We start from the raw sequence: 23,105 nt of genomic DNA, 5'->3' as shown, positions 1-23,105 counted from the left end.
ACTTTTGTAGTTAAATAATAAAAAGTAAGTACCTCAAATTTGGCAATATCTGTCCAGCACTGTCCAGATGACTGGGACTCTAAAGTTTTTGTTGTTTTTTTTTTTGCGGTACGCGGGCCTCTCACTGTTGTGGCCTCTCCTGTTGCGGAGCACAAGCTCTGGACGCACAGGCTCAGCGGCCATGGCTCACGGGCCCAGCATGTGGGATCTTCCCGGACCGGGGCACCAACCCGTGTCCCCTGCATCTGCAGGCGGACTCTCAACCACTACACCACCAGGGAAGCCCTAGGTACTCTAAATTTTAATGACATAAATATCAAGGACATAAAATGGAAGTTTTGTTGAGGAGCTCCCAGTGGCCTGGATAAACCCTCAAGCCTTCCCATCTCCCTATCCTCTGATGTTATGTTTCCTAAGAACAACAAATTATCTAATATTTCCGTTCCTCAGATGAAATAATATCAGGAAATGGAGATGGTCTTAGATAGGGAACAGTGGGATATCAGTCACTGGAAAAAGAAGTTTCCCATCTTAAAATGATAAATTACTATTTGGGGTATAAACAAAGCAAAACAACAAACACAACAACTTCTCATGGCAAAAATTCCATTCTCAAATATGTCTTTACTCTCTTTTCCAGAGATTCATCAGGGAAAATGTACAGATGTCCAGACACATGGTCAATGGTGACTCTTCTTCCTCTTGTGTTCCTTCATTCACTCCTTCATTCACCCATCTAAAAACATCTTTGCAGACTCACTGTGGACATTGTCGTGGGAGCCAGGAGCACAGACATGAGTAAGATAACCGTAGATGCCAACATTCTGCCCTCAGGGAATGCACCGGTCCAGTGAAGGAGGGCACACAAGCATAGATGCACCACACGCTGTGATCAAAGCCTCAAGAAAACTGTGTTTAGGTTGAAATTGATGGAGAAAGTTGCAAGTTCCTATCTCTTCCCTGGGAAAAGGGTAGTAAAGAAAGACTTTCTTTAGAGTTTCATTCCATAAGGTGACCTTGCCGGGTTTGGGCAAACCTGTTAATTGTGCGTTGATTCTGCTTCCTTAAACAGAGATAAAGAGGAAATAGAAGGTAGCAAGAAAATAATTAGTACTTTAAGAATAAGTTCTTATTAATTAGCACCTTCCTTTTTTGTATATTTAATCATAGTGTGTCACTCTTTTCTAAATGCTCAATTCTGGTTATAAAATGGGTCATGACTCTATCTTCAAGAAGATCCTTCATCTTTGCCCATAACCAGAATGCAGGCATAGGTCACAAGGCATGAATGGCCCTGGGGGTTGTCTCAGCCGCCTCAGGGGCTCCATAGCCCACTAAGATATCTCCCTTTGAGACCCTCTATTACATACAGCAAGGCTAGAAATGAGAGACAAGTATATGTTCGTATAATCCTCTTATGCTTAGAATGTACTTATGTGGATAGTTAGAACAGACTGTAATAATGTAAAAATTCAAGTATTCTTTTCATTGTCGGCTAGAATTTATGGTAAAGGGCTAGTCCATTGGATATTCAGTGGGTGTTCATAGTGATATAAAGCTACCATTTATACTTTTGTGCCCTAACCCAGCATTATAGAGTCCACTTCTTTCATTACTAAAATGTTCCAAAAGAAAGGTCATATGTATCTGTTATCCAAATATCTATTGATACAACTGTCATATACTCACATCACGGTATCTTAGCCTTCCTCCCTCCTCTCTTTTTGTCTGTCTTGTCCCTTCCGCACATTCCACCCCAACTGTCTCTGCACTCACCATCCACCCACACATCCATCCACCCATTTAACGGGTACGTACTGGATAGTTACCATGAACCACACACTAGACCCTGGAGGTACAGTGGCCAGGTCACCGTGGCATCTGCCTTATAGTCTCGTGAAGGCGAGTGTCCAGACAGTTACAACAAATGCATTATCACCAAAGAGAGGGTGCTGAGGAAGCGCGTGGAGGCTTAGAAGCAGGGTCATGAGGTGCTCTGGAAGAAGTGATGTCTGAGACTGGAGGTAAAGAATATGTGAAATTTGTCAAATACAGGAGGGAGTTGAGCTGAAAAGGTGAATATATTTTGTAGGATAGTTATACAAGCCTAAAACACGTGTGTATCTTCAGCCTTGTTTAAAGGTGGCTGTCTCACAGTGTCCTAGCATTCCCCTAAGAAGTGTGATTACTGTAAGGCTCTATTTCCGTTTCAATTTAGGCTTAGACACAAGTGGTTGTGGTGTGCGTATGTGTGTGGGGGGATGTTTGTACGCAGGCTCTAGCCACGTTTCATGAACAACAGCAAAAAAGATTGGATGTGAAAAGATCTTATATTTGATAGCTACATTAAATGTGGTCATTGAGCCCACAACTTGAATCAAGCATTGGATTAGATAAGATTTATATTAATAGAACCTCATCTGGCTGTCCTGTTTACCCATAACCACAAATCCTTTCAAGTACATTGGTTCAACTCCAGACAGTTTTTCTAGTACATACAATTTTAACTATGTGTTCTTGACTTCAAGGGTCTCCAATACTTTATCCTGCCTTCTAACTTGTTTTATCCTTTCATTCCACCTTTGCTCCATTTAATACACCTTCTTTCAAATTCCATCTATTCTAAATTACTTGTCTTGACCTCATTATTTATTTATCTGTTATCCTTCATCCTCTAACGGCCTTTCCATAGTGGCTTAATAAGACTTTCTCTGTTCTCCTGCAGGATCTCTGCTGAGATTTGCATCTTATAGCAAATCTGGTAGATCTATTGTGAACCATCAGAAATTGAGATAACAGAGAGAATCAATGAATCCACGTTACTCGTGGCCAGTAATATGCCCAAACTCAAACTCATCTCTAGAAAGGGTGCTAACGGTGCCTCGATACACGGGCCAAAGTCATGATTTGGAGTTCTAACACTCCAGTAGGCATGTCACTCATTCACAAGATAGGAAGTCATCTAGTTGACAAAGTTCAATGTTCTTCATCACTCTTGTAATAAAAGAGGCTTGATTATCTGGAAAACAATACATAAAAACATAAGGAGAACAGGCTACATATCAACCCTAGGAGTCAAAAGCCTTTACTCTTATTGTTCACAAGCACATCTTCACAAAATGTTGGTGGAAAATAAAGGTTGGAAGAGAATAGCTCTTTGTTCTGGAGACCTAGAAGCTATTGTCATTTTTCTAGAAACCATTATTATCATCCCATAACTACTCTTAGTTCACTTCCTGAATACCCTTGATTCCCTCCAGCCTGACTGTTGCTTTCCTTTTCTAGACCACTGTGTTTCTCTTCTTCACGATGCTGCCATTTTCTCTTCTTTAGGAGAAAGAGTCAAAAGGCTAGAGTACAGAACTTGACCATGACGCCCCCTAGTGTCAGTCTACGGAATCTCTTCCAATTAACTAAGGGAGTGATAAGAGATTATTACTATTGGAGGAACAGAGACTTATTAAAGTTACCTCAAGGCGAAAAATGAAATCATTTGAAAGGTGCCCGTGAGAAGAAACCATTGAATAACCAAATCCTACCCTATAAGAATGAGCCTCTCTTTCCATCCAACATACAGCTTGCCTGCTCTCTTTCTGTCTCTCTGCCTCTTCCCCTCTTTTCTACCTTCCTGGGCTTATCCACCTTGCACTGGACTCTGTAAGGCCTAAGTTTATATGAACTCCTAGTTCCAGGGTCCATCACCAATTGACAAGCTCCTTCTCCATCTCTTAGTTTGTTTTCAAGAACAAACAGGATTGTCTTGGTTCATTTTTTCAAGCTGAGCCGTACAAGTCATAGGTCTCAGAAAATCCTATCCAGAGGCCACCATAATCAAATCAGTCACGTCCAGGGGTGAGTAAGACCTGCATATTTCATATGGAAAAGGAACTTCCCCAGAGAGGAGGATGGCTTGGCAACCACCTTGAAATATGTCCAAATTCCCTATATTTCCCATCAAGATTGACGCCTTGCTTATATTTCCAGGAAAGTTAAGACAGTGAAATCTCACGTACTCACATTACATATATATATATTGTGTAGCTGCTGTACATACATAACATTTAGGAAATGGCTGCATTTATTTCTCAGAAATAAATGCAATAACCTGCTGATCTTTGGAAAATACTACTGTGATTAGACAGACACTCATTTTTGAAACTTTATGGAAGAAACAAGACACTCGTGGCCACTGCAGATCCTTGAGGCCACCATAGGTAATGACAGTCTCAGAATACTCTTTACTGCTTAAGGATCTTCAAAAACAGGGTCACCCATAATGTGAGAGATGTTACTTAGGAAATTTGAAGGCAGGAGAGGAGTAAACAATTTTACAAATTGGGCATGTGAGCCAGAGATGTAGAATTATACTAAAACTGGCAGATAAACATAAAAACTTGTGGTATACACCTCAAAGTTTCACTTTTTCTATTTTCTTCCGCGTATCACATATACATGTAGACATTATGCATATACAATAGGTAATTATATTACAGACTCCCATCTAGCCAACACACTGACTCCGTCATCTGAAGGCTAATCTGGGTCAATCGTCAAACGATCAACCGTTCAGTTTTCATTCTTGTGTTCAATGCTCAGCTCCCGTGACAGCTGAAAAAGCTGACTTACCCTGAAACTGGCTGAATTGGTGATTCTCAACTAGACAAGCCCAGCCATGCAAAACGTCCTTTTTTTTTTTTTCCTTGTCTACTACGTTTCATTGGAGGACATGTAGACAGAAAACCCAAGCAAGGAAAAGCGGGAATTATGTCAGAGATTTAGGGCATTTCTGCATATGCTTATCTCAGAGTCGCACGGTTATATGAGTGCTTTATTTCCACACGATACTTAGTAGGTCACTATTCTAGTACCTATTGAATCAATAAGAATACAGTCCATCCCTTTCCTGATTAAACCCTTTGTGGTTTTCTACATCCTTGCCGCAGGGTCATGACTGCCTCCAAGGTACCTGCCGTCCCTCATTCTGTACCACTTTCCTCTGCCTCTCTTACCTCCTGTCCCCATGCTCCTTTTTTCTTCTGGGCCTTTGCACTTGCTGTGAACTATGCCTGGGATACTTGTCCTTTATTTTTCTTTAATTTGAAATTCTCCATACTCTTCAACGTAGACGTCATGTTCTCCAGAGTCCTCTCCAACCTCTCTTTCTGCCCATCAGAGGTTCAGGGGGTCTCATTGCTGACAGTTTCTTTAGAGCAGACTCTCCACACAGCTTTTACTAAGGTGAAATATATATATATATATTTTTTGGTTTTTTCCCCTCCAGAAAAACTGGTCTGGTTATTTAACTAATGCAACATTATTTTCAAAGATATGTGATGTATATTTTAGATACTAAAGTGCATGATAAATTACTCACTTTAAAAGGATCTCCCAAGCAATTTTATACTTCAAAATTATGCAAGTTCCTTAAAGCTAATGGATTTCTTCATGCTCAGATTAATTAGGGTCTTTTTCTCCTCTAGTTTTTTTTTTCTTGTTCCTTTTTATTGAAGGTGAAGAGAAAACTTTCCACTACCTAGAAACCCTTGTGAAACTTTTATTGTCTTTTAAAAATAATGACACCTTCTAGAAAAGACAAAATGCTGAGTGATTACCTTTCCTGAAAAGAAAGAGGAGAGCATCATGATTGAATATCTCCTGGCAGACCTGACAGCTCTGAGCCATCACTATTACTCAGACAGAGTACACGAACCAGGGCATTCATTTAAATTCTGAGCTTTCCTTTCTTCACATTAATTCCTAAATCAACAAGTCTCTGGAAAAAAGGTGGGTTTTCTTTCTCAATTATCCAGTAATTTCAAGGGCTTCTTGGGGCATCAGCATACTCTCTTCTTTGGGAAATTAGTTTTGCTTGCCTTTAGGTACTTGGGACTTAAATTTATACCACCAAGTATATATTGAGTACTTCCTCAATGACAGTGTCACAGGATGGGTTCTCCGGGAAACAGACAGAGATGAAGGTTAGCAGGTAGAGTGTTTATCTGGGAGCACCCTGGCTTGGCTCTGTGGGAGGGAGAAGAGGAATTCGACTAGAGAGAAAAAGAAGTTGAGCTGGGATGCACGTCCAAAGACAGCTTTGGATGCTCTAGCACTTAAATGGCCCCACTCCACCAAATTGTCCCAAATTGGTCTGAGATGGCCAGGACGTTTATTTCCACATTGATCGCTGATGTGGTCCACCACAGGGGGAGAAAGCTTAGCCACGCAGCTCCCAGCATCTGAGACAACACCCTAAAGAGGCTGGCAGGTGAAGGCCTTCTGTCTGAAGCATTCCTAGCAGCTGAGCAACAATTCTCATTTTAGGGAGATCTGGGAGGTGTGTCATGGGCAGGCGTTATGAGAACACTCAGTGGCAATAAAATAAACGAGACATATTAATTCCTCCAAATGAGATTTCACATTATAAACAGGAAGACATACCAAGGAACTTTATCAAGGGATAAATCACGTTTCTCTCAAGGCATAAAAGAAGTTAGTCACTAATTATGAACTTGGCAACCATCCTAGAGAAGGCTCATCCTTGCTGGTCAATTAATGACTTAGTGATCAAACTGTGCAGTACTTTGTGCATTTTGGATTTTTAAAGTTTTTTTTATTATGTATTATATCAAATCTACCACTGTAGGAGTGGAGATTAAGGGTTTATGTTGTTTTGTATTTCATAATATTTCTTCAGATAAATCTCTCCTATAAACCAAACAAACAAAGAAAGAAAACGATTAAGGATGACAGATAATTGAAAACAAACTTATGGTTACCAAAGGGGAAACGTGGGCTGAGGGGTGGCGGGGATAACTCAGGAGTTTGGGATTAACGTACACACACTATATAAAATAGTTAAACAACAAGGACCTACTGTACAGTGCAGGGAACTATACTCAATACTCTGTAATAACCTATATGGGAATAGATCTAAAAAAGAGTAGATATATGTGTATGTATAACTGATTCACTTTTGCTATACAGAAACTAACACAACACTTAAATCAACTATAATCCAATAAATTTTTTTTAAAAGTTCTCATTACAAGAAAAAAAGATTCTGTAACTATATATGGTGACAGATATTAACTAGATTTATTGTGGTGATCATCTCACAATATATACAAATATCAAACCACTATGTTGTACACCTGAACTAATATAATGTTATGTCAATTATATCTCAATGAAAAAAAAAAAAAAGATGAGCAGCATTTCAGTAGGTTAAAAAGGTATGAAGAAGGGCCTGCCAGATGCAGGGGAGATGGTGATACCAGACAGAGAGGAATATGAGTTGGTAGATAAAGGTAGAAATTTGATCACGAGATAGAGAAAGGTAGAGAGAGTGGTGGAAGGGAAGAACAGATTGGAACAGCTGAATGCAGTAGCAGAGACCCTTGAATAAAATCCTAAAGATATCGGAAAATGCAAAAGAAGGGAAAAAGAAAATGTTTCATAAGAAGGAACGAAACTGGGTCATTTGCAGAGACATGGATGGACCTAAAGACGGTCATACAGGGTGAAGTAAGTCAGAAAGAGAAAAACAAATATTGTATATTAACACATATATGTGGAATCTAGGAAAATGGTACAGATGAACCTACTTGCAAAGCAGAAATAGACATAGAGAACAAAGCAGGGAGAGGGGGTGGGATGAATTGGGAGATTGGGATTGACATATATACACTACTATGTATAAAATAGATAACTAGTGAGAACCTACTATATAGCACAGGGAACTCTACTCAGTGCTCTGTGGTGACCTCAATGGGAAGGAAATCTGTGAGGGAAGGGATATATGTATACATGTGGCTGACTCACTTTGCTGTAGAGCAGAAAGTAACACAACATTGTAAAGTAACACAACATTGTAAAGCAACTATATGCCAATAAATAATTAAAATAAAACAAAACAAAACCAAAAAGTCATAATTTTAAAACAATGTGGCTTCAAATTGAAGTTCCATGAAAGATTTTAACAAGTGGATACTGTTTTCTTCATAGAAAGTAAAAACTTGGTAGGGGAGAAATGGAAGAATCTAGCAACATTGGGTCCAAATTCCCTCATGGCTTCTGGTCAGTTGAAGCAAAATAATGGGCACTCGTTGACACACACTGTCAATCCTCCAAAGGCTCTAACAGTCTCTATAAACAGACATCTAGCTCACCCCATGCAATTATATTATCAATACTTTCCTCACGTCTATCCAGAGACTCTTGCATTGGTGACCCTCACTCATTCCCACTCCATCATTTCACGCATTAAGAAACCAAAACCCAAAGGGATACATACCTCTCCAAGGCCCTATGTCTATGTCTATCTCTGCTGAGCTCTATATCACACTGTCATCATTTTAATTAATCTTGTACAGACGTCCCACTGTTACAACTAGGCTATAAAGCTGCATGATGCATCTACTGACATATTTTTTAAAATCCCAAACTTAGAAGCTTAGAGCAATAATAAGTGTTATCATCTCTCACACTGTCTCTGGGTCAGGAATTTGGGAGTTTCTCAGTTAGGTGGTTCTGACTTGGGGTCTTTCGTGAGTTGCATTTAAAATGTCGGTTATAGCTGCAGGTATCTGAAAGCTTGACCCAAGTTGAAGAATCCACTTCCAAGGTGGCTTACTCACATGCCTGGAAACTTGATGCTAGGAAATGCTGGAAATCTCAGTCCCTTGTCATGTGTCCCTCTTTGTAGGGTTTACTGAGTGTCCTCATAGCAGGGCAAGTCCCCTCTCCTAGAGGATGTGATCCAAGAGAAAGAAACCAAAGCCGCTTTGCCTTTTATGACCTCATCTTGAAAGTCACACCTTGGTCATGTCAACAGCATCCTATTAGTTGCTCAGGTCAGCTCTACCCAAAATGGGAATGGGCCACACAAGAGTGTGGATACTGGGAAACACGAATCCATCACTGGGGACAATTTTGGAGGCTGGCTCCACACATGAAGAAAGAGGACACATTACTGGTATTTTTTCATCAGAGCCCACCACGGATGTTGAGCTACTGGTGAGTTGCTTTTCTGGTTCTCTGTGGCTATCCCACAGGACTGAGTTGACTTTCATATGGTCAAAAGGCGATGACATTTTACAAAATCATTCCAATTTCTTTTTAGTAAATTAAATTATGGCCAGCATTGAAAAAACAATGCAAAAACAGCATATAAGTAAAATTATACTTAAAATATACACGTATTAAACCAATCTTTCCAAAATATGACTGACAGTGAGGGCCGGTACTGTCATTGAATGATCACTTGCTTTGCTGTATCAGTTAAACCCAGTGGTCGGTGAAAACGTCTAGATTTGTTATGCATTATGTTCTATACTGTATTTTGTTAGTACAGTTCATGATAATGAATTAAGCATCACTATTCATGAAAAGAATAGAAAAACATGACCTTTTATTTCAAACACATATTCTGTGTATAGATTTTAAAGCAGTTTCGCGGTTGGGAACAGAATAGATATTTATGTTTTCTGTGATTTTGTAATCGTAAATAGGAAATGTGAGGGTTACTTCCATGTTAGAGTAGCAACAATAATGTCTGTCTGCATCAAAGCTCCCTACCACAAAGGTGAGCCTTTGTTTACCTTTTGAAAATGCTTTTCCAAGAGGCTGTGGGTAGCCGTTTCCAATATGGAGAAGTCCATTTGATCAGATAGCAGCAAAACTGATGAAAAGCATCATGGAAGTGGCAGCAAGATTAATTAAGTTCCTTCAGCTGTATTCATGTATGGCTGTGCAGAGTTCCTTTGGGTACTGCCACAGTTAAATGGTGTTCATGGTGATAAATACTGTGGATTTCCAGGACTGACATTTTTGAGTTAAGGATAAAAAATCACATGCGGTCATTTTATCCACCGAAAGGATCAGAGATGAGCCCTTAGGATTGTTTCTACGTTTGAGCAAAGCCAAGATTGAAACTGAGATATAATTAAAAGAATGTTGAAACTGGAATAGTTTGTTTTCCTTTACACATTTCCTTCATGTGTTTTAGACATTTGACAGAGGGAGCCGAACAAATTTCCATCTACTGTATTTGACTTGAGGTGCAGAATTATGCACACTTGGAAGCACTTTCAATTTCTTTGAAAGTGAATGTATGCAAAGTTGGGGGCACACTGCGTTGTCTCTGTGCTCACTCTATAGCGTTATTATCACGGTATATATAAAAATGGAATGTCCATGACCTAAAGCATCCAACTTTACTTGACCTGTACTCAATTTACCTTGAAATATCTTTTTTTTTAAAGCAAAAGAAGAAATTCAATATGATGTTGTTTTCTTCTTCCATTTGGTTTACAAGCACATTTGTTGTGGGGAGAGGGCTGATCCTCAAATTGCTCCCCAGAAACCATAAATGAATTTTATTTTAAGAAAAATTGGAAACCTCTGGAGCGTATAAGATCTCTCAACCCGCTCTACAAGATGTATTAACTCATGGTAGGGTGTCACCAAATATCTTGGGAGGCATATTATTACATTTCTGTCCTTGGAAACACTTTAAGGTTCATTCACATATTCATTCAGTAGACACTTCCTGCATCACGTGTCGCTTCAAACACTGTAATCTGGGATGTGAGGTCACATCCAACGTAGGCTCTGTGTTTTCCTCTCCAGCTTCACTTGGCATGAAAATCTTTCATGAAACTTCCTCTTGAACGCTCTTGTTTTTTCTTTGTCCCCCAGACCTACCATTCACAACTCCACCCTTGCTTTATGTCATTTGCCAATGTCTGTATTTTATCAATCTGGGCCAATAATAAAGATTGAACTTAAGTGCCACCTCTTCTCTGCAGCTTTCCAGGTTTGCCTTCAAGCCATTATAATTTCATCTTTTACCAAGCCCTTACATACATGTCCTAGATTATTCGTTTGTCATTTACTTTATACTACCTTTTTTTTTTAACTTATATTTTTGTATGAATGCTTCATCTCCTTAAATAAGACACCAAATGCTTTGAGAAGCAGAGCAGTAGCTTAAATATTTGAGTTCAGTGTGGTGTTATATAGGATCTTCACTTCTTTTCTTTTTGCCACTGATGATAATAGTTATAATAATTAAACTTCCTATGAGTGAGGCACCAAAGTATGTGGACTGGGGACTACCAAACATATGATGTGGTGTCCATTGATTTTTGGAGAAAATATCTACATAGATATAAAGCAAGAGGTCAGTCAGCCTTATTAAAAGCTAGATAAAAATGTGAACACGTTCCTGAAGGGCTTTGGAGGGGAAAAAAGAAAATAAGAAAGGGAAACGTGACAGGGAGCTAATCCGAGAGACTTCAGAAAGGGAGCTTGTGGTGCTTCCTGTTATAAGGGAATCAGGACAATCAATCAACCAGGGTAAATGTGCTAATAAAAGGCATCTGTAAGAGCAGCTGGGGTTTGATCAGCTTTTCCCAGATTCTTCTCTGACTAAACTGTTCTTGACTCTGGTGATACTTGGCTCCTGCATTGGATTCCTGACCTGCTCCACCCACAACATTTCTGATTTGTCTTTTGCCTAATGGCTGATCAGCCCTCCGGTTCCTGGCTGGCCTTTCCTCCCAGCTTTGGGATTCTCTCTTCACTCTAAGATTGCTCTTGAAGTCTCCTCCTTGTCTATGGAATTCTGCTACTCGTCTCCAACCACAGCAAAGGTTGCTGCTTCCTAAGTCATGGATGTTAACGGCACGCTCCAGTCACTAGCCCGATCTGCCATGCCCTTGGTGTGCACTTCTGCTATATTCTGGGGTATGTTAAAATACTAAAGGAATTGATATTTATCTATTTCTCCCATGACTCCAAAGAACCTTCATTCTACTTCAGGAGTATTGATAACTGGGCTGCTTATTGAAATGCAATCTAATAAATACTGTAATAAAGTTTTGCAAACAATGTTTGGGAGCACATTAGGGGAACATGTGAGTCAGACATAGCCTAGGGAACACTTCTTAGAAAATGAAATATCTGAGCAGTTTTGGGTGGTGAATACAATTATTTAGACAGATAAAGGGGAATAGGAAAGGGCATTCCTGGTAGAATATAACTATATTCTCGGTAGCATCAGGACAGAGCATCATATGGAAGACTTTTGAGATATTTATTCATTCAAATAAATAATAAATCAATACAAATAAATATTTATTTCATGTCTCTTATTGTTGAGACACTTTTTGAGGCACTGGATACAGTGTGAACATGGTAGATATGCCCCTGCCCTCATGTCCATTCTGTTGGGGGTAAAGAAGCAATAAACCATAACCAATGAATGAATGAGATGAAGGATGTTTTAAGTCTTCCTCTGCATGAGACAAAGCTGGAAGATGTTCCAAATCCTACTGGATAAGTTAAGCTATGGAAACCGCAAGAATGTAAGCACCATGTAGACAGAGAGTCTGTAATTTCATCAATGTACTTTCAGCACCTAGAACAGTGCTTGGCACATGAGTACCCGATAACTATTTTTTGAATGAATAAACATGCCTAGGCCACAGCCAGCTCCAGGGTAAGAATTCTAAGAGGGTTCTCAATGCCAGTTAGTAAACCTTGTAAAAAAGCCCATGTTAACTGACCACATATAGAAGGAATTTATTAGATGATGTCTCCAAGGTTAGGGAATTTCAGATATGTAGAATTTTAGAATATTATAGTATTTATAGAATTTTTCTTCTTATCACAATATTAGCACTTCTTTTCCTGTAGGCTATTAATTATCCAGATTAAGGTCCCTAGGCATTTAATTTCAATGGAAGCATCAAGTAGGAATCAATGAATAAAAATGAGTTATGAGTGTGTAGTCATGTCTACACAATCTACAAAATTCTGAGCAAAACACTACACAGATTAGTTGCACTTGTCATTTGTTCTCATATAGACAAATTAGTTATTTCTCCACCTTTCAACCTGTTTTGACATTAGGTGGAGGTATATTAGACAGAGGCAAACTCAGGCTTAAAATAAATAGCCTTCCATCAAATGTCATTCATATGTCAACAAATATTCACTCAACAGATTATTGTGCTTTTAACAAATATTCAGTCACCAGATACGCACATACTTGGTCTCTTGCACTTATAATTCCCCAGGGCTCAGTGTTGACCCTATTCTACTTTTCCATCTATATTCCCTTGGAGGTATCACCTGGTCTCATAGATTTAATCACCATCTGTAAGATTATGATTTTTTTTATTTGAAAATACAACTTTTTATTTGTTTATTGCTTTTTTTCCTCTCTTTTTTTAATTGAAGTATAGTTGATTTACAACGTTGTGTTAGTTTCAGGTGTACAGTAAAGTGATTCAGTTATACATGTATATATACATATATATATATATGTATATATGTATTTTTTTTAGATTCTTTTCCCTTATAGGTTATTATAAAATATTGAGTATAGTTCCCTGTGCTCTACCGTAGGCCCTTGTTGGTTATCTATTTTATATAGATAGATATATAGAGTAGTGTGTATTATGTTAATTGCAAACTCCTAATTTGGTAACTGTAAGTTTATTTCTATGTCTGTAGGTCTATTTCTGTTTTGTATATAAGTTCATTATAAATGCTGGAGAGGATGTGGAGAAAAAGGAACCCTCCTACACTGTTGGTGGGAATGTAAATTGGTGCAGCCACTATGGAGAACAGTCTGGAGGTTACTTTAAAAACTAAAAATAGAGCTACCATATGATCCAGCAGTCCCACTCCTGAGCATATGTCTGGGGAAAACCATAATTGGAAAAGATACATGCATCCAAATGTTCATTGCAGCACTATTTACAATAGCCGAGACATGGAAACAACCTAAACGTCCACTGACAGATGAATGGATAAAGAAGAGGTGGTACATATATACACAATGGAATATTACTCAGCCATTAAAAAGAATGAAATAATGCCACTTGCAGCAGCGTGAATGGACCTAGAGATTATCATACTAAGTGAAGTAAGTCAGAGAAAGACAAATATCATATGATATCACTTATATGTGGAATCTAAAAAAAAATGATACAAACAATGACTTTAAATATGAAGTTCAAGCATCTCCCCTGAACTCCATACTTATATAGCCCAACTGCTAGGGAACATTTCCACTTGAATATTATAATAGGACTCAAACTAAATAGGCCCTGCATTGACTACCTCCTACCCCCCCACCCAAACATGTTTTTCCACAGTCTTCTTATCAGTTAGTGGAAATTTCACCTTCCAATTGCTGAGTCTCCAAATTTCAAATAATCTATTACTCTTTTTTTTTTTTCCTCTTCCATCACTTTCCCAACTCATCAAGAAATCCTATTGACCCATTTTGTCACATGTATAGATTCCAATCACTTTTTACTATCTCCACTGCTCCCCCCCTGGTCTAAGCCACCATTTCTTTCCTAGATTATTACAAAGGCTTCCTAAGTGGTCACCTGTGTTTTCCTTTGCTCCCTTTTATCCATTCTCCATGCATCAGCCATAGTGAACCTGTTAAAATATGTCAAATTACGTTACTCCAAAGGCATTCTATACAAGTCAGAATAAAAGTCTAAATCTTTATGATATGGCCAACCAAAGTCCTACTGAATTAGGCTGCATGTAACCTATTTCACTTCAACTATTAATATCCTCCTCAGTACCTACTTCCTCTCTAGCGCATTGACCTTCCTGCTCTTCCTGGTAACCCTCAGGCACGTCCCCCATTGCCTTTTGCACTTTCTGCGGCGTTATTTATCCATCACCTAGTACAATGCATGGCACGAAGTAGACATTCAAAAGATATGGAATGTATTCAGTAAACATGGAATGAATGAATAGATAAATAATGGAATCATTCATTAAATACTGATTTATACTAGGTCTTGGAGATTTAAAAAAAAAAAAAAAAAGCATCCTCTTTCATTTGGGAGACGGACAAGTAAAGGGCAATCCCCACACTATGTTTAAGTGCTCAAGTAGGACTTAGAAAATATGCTATCTGAAAACAAAATGGGAGCAGTACCTCCTTCACTCTTGAGGTTAGGAAAGGTTCTCAGAAGAAATAATACTTGAACAAAGCCCCAGAAGTTGAATAGGAACTGTCCAGATAAAGACAGCAGGTAAGAGGAGTGTAGTCTTCAGGGGAACTGTAGTCCTGCAGTGGGATTGGAGTGAAGCTTGTGAAGGATCAAGCATTCACAAGTGGAAAAGTAATCAGGGGCTAGTTGTGAAAGGCCCTATATACCCTGGTAGGTGAAATAGACAATGAAGAGTCTTAAGCAAGGGAGTGAGTTGATCACATCTGTTTTAAAAAGATAATAATGGATCTAATGTGGAGCATGGGTTGGCCTTGGGCAAGCCTGGAATAAGGAACATTGGATAAAACTTTACTGCGGATACATAAGGAAGAGATGAAAGTGGACAAAACTAAGACGCAGAGGAAGGCAACATAAACGGGCTCTGCTAAGTCAGGGCTGCATGACTGCTGCATTCAGCTATGAGACAGGACAAGCAAGCTCACACACTGTGGTCTGCAGGACCACCTGGCATCTGTATTGCATGGAATGTGAGAACAGCTGCTGCTAAGCATGGACACACTCAATTTGTGTAAACAGTTTGCATCAAACACCATCAGTCTCAAAGATTTCCTGCAGGCACATAGGAAAGTATGATGTTTTAAGCAGAGTAAGGTGGTACTCGGTTATGTTCATTCATTCATCCATTCACAAATGTTTATTGAGTAGCAGCAAGTACCAGATACCCTTGTAAGGATGGTGGAGACAGCAGTGAACAACAAGGAAAATCCCTGCCCTCGTGGAGATGATATTCCGATGGAGAGAGATCAAAATGAACAGATGTCCACAGTAGTGGGTCAGATGGTGATACATGTTATGGAGACTTAAGAGGGTGGTGAGGGGTTAGGAAAAGCCAGGGGAAGGAGGAAGGAAGTCTGAACTGTTAGAAGGGAGACTGGGAATGACTACCCTGACAAACCTTTGAACAAGGCTTTCAGGAGACAGGAGAATCCAAGCAGGCAGCTCTCCGGATATCTGAGCAAAGGGAAAATTCACATCTTTCCATGATGTTTTCAGTCCAAATATGTGACTGGTTTTAGGGCATCCTTTGTCTTACTCGTGAAAGGTCTATTTCTACCTTATTCCCCCTCAGAATTTCTCAGCTTCTCATACTTTCTGAGAGACAGAGAAAAGCCACTGGTGTGAACGAGGTCCTTCCCTGGGAGCTGCTGGGTCCTCTCCTGGGGGGTGACATATGGGCACATCTCTCAGGCACGGCTGTCATGTCCACAACCCTTCGTCTAGCCAACCTCAGCTGTGCCTTTGTTTAGATGTTATTTTGTTTCAAGATAAAAATAGTCGCATTTTTTCTTTATAAATATAATATATACACATAAAGTAATTTTAGAAGGAATGATAATAAGTATACAAGTAAAATAAAAACCACTTGTTTTCCATCCAGAAATAAGCAACTTTTCTATCGGAGGTCTTGATATTCCAGATAACCCTGAATTGGAGGTGGATGGGGCACACGTGTTTAAATAAAGCAGACACCCTCATTTTTTTCTTTGAACAGAATTCCATTGTATGAATGTAACACGCAGCTCCTTGGATGCCATGTTCTTTCAGAGGCGACACACTGCCCTTTCAGACCCGGTAGAGGTTGGAATGTTCTAGTACCAAATGCTCTCTGCCTCTGTTTTCATGACCATATAAATATATATATTTTTTCTGGAACATGCAGTGATGTAATATGATTGGGGGCGATCTTTACCTGAGCCATTATAAACGGAAAATTTAGAATTTGAATAAACAGCTCTGCTGGGGACTTGAACATAAAGTCAACATACACATAGTAAGACAACTATTCTGTATTGACATTCACTGACATCATTGAGAAAGTTGCCTAAAGTCTCTGAGCCTCAGGTTCTTGTGATTATAATATACGCCTTTGGAGATCTCAGTTTGTTAGCAAGGAAGATGACATAAGTGAAAAGACCTTGTGACTGCAGAATGCCACACAAATTCAAGGGTGTTATTAATTATTAAGAGAGTCCTTTAGTATCTTAAATCTCCTGTTTTAAATGCAACTCTAAAAGCTTCCACCTTCTAACTACAGGAAGTCGAAAGGACCAAAAACTCTAACATTAAACTACAGCGCCCCCTAGCCCATGTAGGCCGTCAAGACACCTGATGAGCTTCAGGAATAAGCTCTACCACAGATGGTTCTTTTGCCTGAGGGAAAGGCCAATAATTGTACTTTTGGATGATTTCCATCTGTCCAAAAGGAAAACCACTTATGTATTTTCTTCAGGATTTTCCTGTAACATTCTTTTTAGTTTTAATTTAAAACTAGGAGTAAAAAAAGTAAATATTCTTTACTATTGACATTTTCTTCCTCCAAATTGCTTTAAATGAAGACTATTTCTAAAAGAGCATCACCAGATTTATCCTAAGACTCGCTGTAATGTTTCTGATTTATATATGATTATCTATTTGCATTCACCAAATTCTTTATAATCCACTGCAAGATTGCAGAGCAAGCTGTTACGAGCCTCAGCCCCCCCCCCCCATGTATTAAACCCATCAACAGACGCAGAATTGTGCAAGAAAAGACCATGGAATATTTTAATATCACAATGGAGAAATATTGGCTACCATGGCTTACCAAAACTCCTATTAAAATATATCAATTGCTTGCTTCCATAGGCTACAGTTCTTTATCTTCAGTTCTTTATTTTTTTTAAATTTTTATTTGCTTTTTTCTTTTTTTATATTCTTTTCCATTATGGTTTATCAATATCTTCAGTTCTTAGTTTAATAGATTTTTGTAGAAATGTTTAAGTTTAAATGGTCCAGTAGGTAAGTTGGACCCCAACGAGATGAGTCCTTATGAAACTGAACTTGCTCTATGGGTTTATTTTCAGTGCAGAGCATTGAAATATTAATCAGTCCAGCTTTCAGCGATTTCTTTTTAACATCCTTTTCTATGTAAGGGCTAAGCTTCTTTGCTAAGCTTTGCCTTTCTCGACTGTTCATCTCAAATGTAATGGGAGTGCTTGTGTGTGTCTATATTATACTGGTGACCAGACTTGAATTATGACACAATCCTGGTTATCTTTCAGGCTAAAATGTCTCTCCCCTTTAGGGGTCAGGGATCATTTCAGGCTCAGTGTCCTTTCTACTACCTGCTTCGGGAGGCAGCAAATGTGATCTCGTGCAGGTGCGAGGTGACTTTCATCACCAGTTATTTTTCTTTACATTTCTCTATCAACCTAGCTCAGAAAATACTCAAGAAATAAAAACAACTCTTCACCAACTGCTGGGTTTCTGTGATCTGATCACTTCTCAGTGGAAACCTGTATTACCCTAGCATGGTCCCTGGAGTCTTTTAGGTATAACCATCACAGACAGCAACCAACCCTCAAGCCTACAGCAAAGAGAATGCAGGCACAAGGCACCATTCCCCTTCCTACTGCCTTTTAAACTTGGGAGGGGAGACTCAGCTGGGGCGGGGATGCTGCCATTCGCGGGAGGGGCGGGATAAAAGTGTGTCTAATGACACGTCAGTGACAGAAGTCGCCTTAACCCTGTCCCCTCTCGCCCCCCTCCCGGTGAATTTCTCCCCCCGTGCGCGCCTCCGTGGCTCTGGAGACCCTTCTCTCTTTAAGACAGCCTCCCGCGCCCCTCACTCCGCCCCCTCCCAGGTCTCTGGGCTCGTCAACGCTTCCCGAGCACCATGGTTGGTCCAGGCAGGCAATCGAAGCACCTCCCGGAGCCGCGGCGAACCGGGGGTGGGGTGGGGTGGAGTGTGGGGGGGGTCTGTTTGTAGTACTCTCAGTCCTGATGTCACAGGCGCAGCAAGGACATCGCAAGGAGGAGTCGGATTACAGTAAGGATGGGCAGTGCAGCAGGCAGCCCGAGTGCACGCTCCAGCCGCCGGGGACCGTAGCCCGGGAAAGGCGGCCCGCGAGGCGCTCATCCCGCGGCGGAGGCGGCACGCTCGGCGCCCCTGCTCTCCACGCCGGGGACGTTTCCGCCGAATGTAGCATGAAACGGGTTGGCTCTGCGCGGCAGCCCTGGGTGCGAGCTGATGCTGAAGACGCCGCGGTGGGGTTCCGGCTGTCTGATTAATGAGAAGCATAATGTATTTTGGTGAGTGTTCACGCTGATGATGTCATGCTGAGGGTGCCCAGCTCTTCATCAGGGCAGACAAGCCCTTTCGAAAATCTCGGCAAAGCCTCGAGAATCTATTCCAGTAAACCTACCTTCAGCAGGCAACTGGAGGACCCAGCTGGTGCAGCCCTAGGAGCTTCCTTTGTGCTACGATCGGGGCTGTTTGTTAGTCGTAGAGGAGTTGAAGTTGGAAAAGGAAAGAGGCAGGGGTGAGGGTGGCTAAACTTTGCCTTGATTTGTGTGATGAAGTTGATTTTTTTTTTAGCTAGGTGAGGAAGGAGAAATGGTGCGGCGTGGGAAAGTCATGGGCAAACTCAATGGAATGTAAAAGTTCTGTACTATGGATGCTGTGGAAGCTTAGTCAATATCTACGGTTCATTAAGCATTTTGGTTTTCCCCTAATTCTGAGGCAGAAAGGGAAAGAAAACATTCTTTGGTGTGCGGTGCTTGGACAGCTGAGAGCACCCTTCCACAGCATCCCAGTTTTCCATCCAGGTAGAGCATCCTGGCACAAAATGCATATTATTTTAAACCTTTAGAGGTCTCGGAGCTGTTAAATGTTTGTGCAGTTTAGTTGCGTGCCGTGGTGGAAACCCCCCTTAGGTTTTCTGCGGAGCTGCCTGCCCTTCCAGAAAACATGTTGAGGCTTAGATCTGGGCTCTTAGTGGAGCAGTGTAAGTGGGCTGGGAGCTGCACATTTGCACTGTAACGCTGCAACTTACTGATGGGGAGAAGGCAAAACCCTTCCCTAAATACGAAGCCAAGGATTAGACGGAATATCCTTTCCTCCTCCCTGAAGTTATGCTTTCCTTCTGTAAGTTTCATCCCGCATCATCACCTAAGGGCATCTCTCTGATATTAAAAGGTTTGTGAGAGCAGCTGAAGAGGGGTGAGGGTTCCATGATGCAAATGCTCTGGGTGATCAGTTGCCTTGCTTGGAAATATGTAAGCTAGAGTCATTTTTCAATTAAAGAGGTATTTCGAGAAACTTGGGGCAGTATTAGTTTCTCGGTTGTTTATTGCTGTGCGTACTATTTGCTTTGTTTTGTTTGCTCGAGCCTTTGAAACATTTGCCAAAGTATGGAGAAGCTGAGTGCTTTTTAGTTGTCTTGACAGCAGTTTTGATTTCCCTTTAATTTGCGTCATGTTTGGAAAGAAGTCTTAAAAATAACTAAAATCGATTTTAAAGCAAGGCTCCTCATTTGAGAGACACATTTAAGCAGAATCCAGAGTTAACACTCTTTCCAGGGGGTAGTGATAGAGGTGGTAAGCGTGTTAATTGACAATTCATAAAATAGCAAGTGTTTATTGTGAATGTTTTTGACACACGCAAAAGCTTGTAAAGATAATATGCCTTTTGGACAAAATAACATTTCAGCATCTGTACTGGTATTTGAGAGATGGAAAGGAAGATTTTAATTTTAGCTTAAGTTTTCAACCTCTTGCAACAGTGCCTAAGGTGATGGTGGTGAGGATGTAGTGTTAACCAGAGCAGTGGTGTAAAAGTACTGGTCCAGAGGCCATCTGTGCTGTACTGGATCTTCCTGTGTCTCTTGGAGAAATATTCACTGGGCTAGCTCGTATTATTAACTGCATGCTAGCCCAGCCGTTTTGTAAAGCAGGGTGATTCACAGGGCAATTAGCTTCACTGTGTAATGCAAGTTTTTAATAGCACACATTGAAATATGATGTCCTGCTTCAGATGAAACTATACTCTTTTAAAGGCAAGGCTAAAGTTGCCCTCTGTGTCATGAGCACGGTTCGGTCTCACCATAATTCCGGCGTGAGATATGGTTTTATATTCTCGGAGGAAATCGTGTGTATTTAGGAATGCTGTTTCTTTCAGGTTCTGTTATGCAGCCCCTCGCTCAAGCTGTTTGGCATCCAGAGCTCTGGGAGCCCACCTGTCTCTCATAAAATGTGTGGTCCACGATCTAGGGTCAGAATTGACAATACGACCCAGGCGTGTTAAGGTTCAACAGCAATTTAACAGTATGTATGTATGTGTGTACGTACGTAGGCACATACGTGTATTTATGTGGGTGTAGCTATTTCAGGTAATTTTTTCAAAACAGTGCTTTCACTTTGCAGTTTGGTCACCCGTGACTTTCTTCTTCATATTTGAACTGCAGAGGGTTTATCAGGTCAGGGAGAACAGGGACAAAAGGAAAGCAGGGCTGAATTCTTGGGCTTTTCTGGTGATTTGTGGGAATGGGGTAGAGGTGTCAGAAGTCTTTATTTGTGTCCCCAGCAGGGAGTGATGGAGAGCATGGGTGATGCTCTAATACCCTGGGAATTGATATGCAAGCAGGGTATTTACTTCCCTTGTAAATAATCTAATTTGTCAGTTTTGCTCGCCTGCTACGCCTTTCAAGTTTAACTGAAGACTCATTGCCTGGACAGACTGGCCCAGCCTCTGCTTCTCTGTAGACCCCTTTCCCCTTAGGGGCTGGACACTGTGACCCCGTCCTTTCTCAGTTGGAGTCAGCTGTGTGTGTGCAAGTTGGTGGAATAAGTAATATTTCCAGTTCTCCAGAATAACTCGTGTTTTGAGTGTGCTGTCTCAGACTCACGAGGCTAATGGACCCTTTTAATGACTTAAGCCTCACTCTTATCTCCTACTGAAATTTTAGTGCAGTGTTTTCAATAATTGTTCATTTGCACTTACTGCACAGTAATTTAAGAGTTTGCTGTTCAGTCACCGTGGATACGTTTGTTACTTATTCTGTCGATCTCGCATTCATTACTTGGAGTTAAGAATCAGGTTCACACGGGAGAAAGAAGAGAGGAAAAATCCCAGCAAGCAACCTGATTGAGATTTACTGTAAAAGCAAGGGAAAATCATAAAGACTTGTGAAGTTACCCTCTCCACCCGCAGGAATATTTGACAGACCTAAAAATTGCATGTGCCGAGGATAAAGAACCGTTAACAATTGATCCGGAAATAGAGAGTTCCCTGGTGGTCCAGTGGTTAGGACTCTGCGCTTTCACTGCCGAGGGCCCGGGTTCAATCCCTGGTTGGGGAACTAACATCCCACATGTGGCAAAAAAAAAAAAAAAAGGTAGTATTATGATCCCCGGTTTGCAAATGAGACCTAGAGATAATAAATAAGAAAATAAATTAAAAAAAAATTAATCCGCAAATAACAACAAGCAGCTGGGAGACTTCTCACTGGATGAAGGGAGCGGTCCTGGCTGGCTGTGAGCACAGCAGACCTGCCCCATGCCGCCTGGTTACGGTTGGGTCAGGGGACAGTGCTGGCATGAAGGGCAGGTACATCCCAGCAGAAGGCTGTAACCATGTACTGTCTCCAGTATGTCTGAATCATCTTCCCCTTCCATCTGGCTGCACACATTTCTCCACTGCTGGAGTGATGAATGGCTGCCCGTGGTCCTGCCAACCTCACAAATTGTCCACAGTTTGCCAGAGAGGTGTCATGTCACAGCCCTTTGCCATCAGGAGAGAAAATGGGAGCCTGATGGCACTGAGGAAATTCGACGTGCCCGAAAATCAACCAGATGGAGATTCTGGGGTACTTACAGCCAAGCAGGGGCGAGGGCTTGCTCCCTGAGAATCCTGCTGCAGAAAGAAAGGATGCATCTTAAACAAATGAGTAGAACTTGAGACAAACATTAGAGCTCCCTCTCAATGCTACTATTCATGGCATGTTCATTAAACCTGGAGAAAAGGGCGAGCAAAATTTAGAAAGTGCGAATGAGCCGTTCAAGTGCAGCGTGGTGCTAATTGTGAATCAGCTGTCTTCCTTAAAATGCCTTAGAAAAACCTGAAAAAAACTTAGCGCTGTGCCTATCATATCAAGAAATACTTGATGGAGGAAGCTTTTAATACAACAGTTAGAAAAAAAATCTCGTAGGAAAATTCTAGACCAGCAGCCTATTCCCCTGCCTATAATAGACACGTTTATACATTGTCATAGGAAGGACTTTGTTTTTCCGCTG

The 23,105-nt window shown here is 40.7% G+C and overlaps 1 protein-coding gene across 3 annotated transcripts in view; it reads left to right on the top strand.

Annotated features, from left to right (window-relative positions):
* Positions 1-23,105, top strand: part of ZNF385D (zinc finger protein 385D) — a 934,321-nt gene that overhangs the window by 584,315 nt on the left and 326,901 nt on the right. The window contains exon 1 of one of the 3 annotated variants that reach the window (XM_029214261.1): positions 18,692-19,124. The exons of the other annotated variants lie outside the window; for them this stretch is intronic. Within the exon in view, the coding sequence (XP_029070094.1) occupies positions 19,103-19,124 (22 nt within the window). The 5' untranslated portion in view covers positions 18,692-19,102. Of the gene's footprint in view, positions 1-18,691; positions 19,125-23,105 lie in introns of those variants that run through there. 3 annotated transcript variants of the gene reach the window in all.

The sequence above is a fragment of the Monodon monoceros genome, unplaced genomic scaffold (genome assembly GCF_005190385.1).
Source record: "Monodon monoceros isolate NGI ecotype Baffin Bay Population unplaced genomic scaffold, NGI_Narwhal_1 Super_Scaffold_11, whole genome shotgun sequence".
NCBI classification, from domain to species: domain Eukaryota; kingdom Metazoa; phylum Chordata; class Mammalia; order Artiodactyla; family Monodontidae; genus Monodon; species Monodon monoceros.
This window is presented reverse-complemented; position numbering and strand designations above follow the sequence as displayed.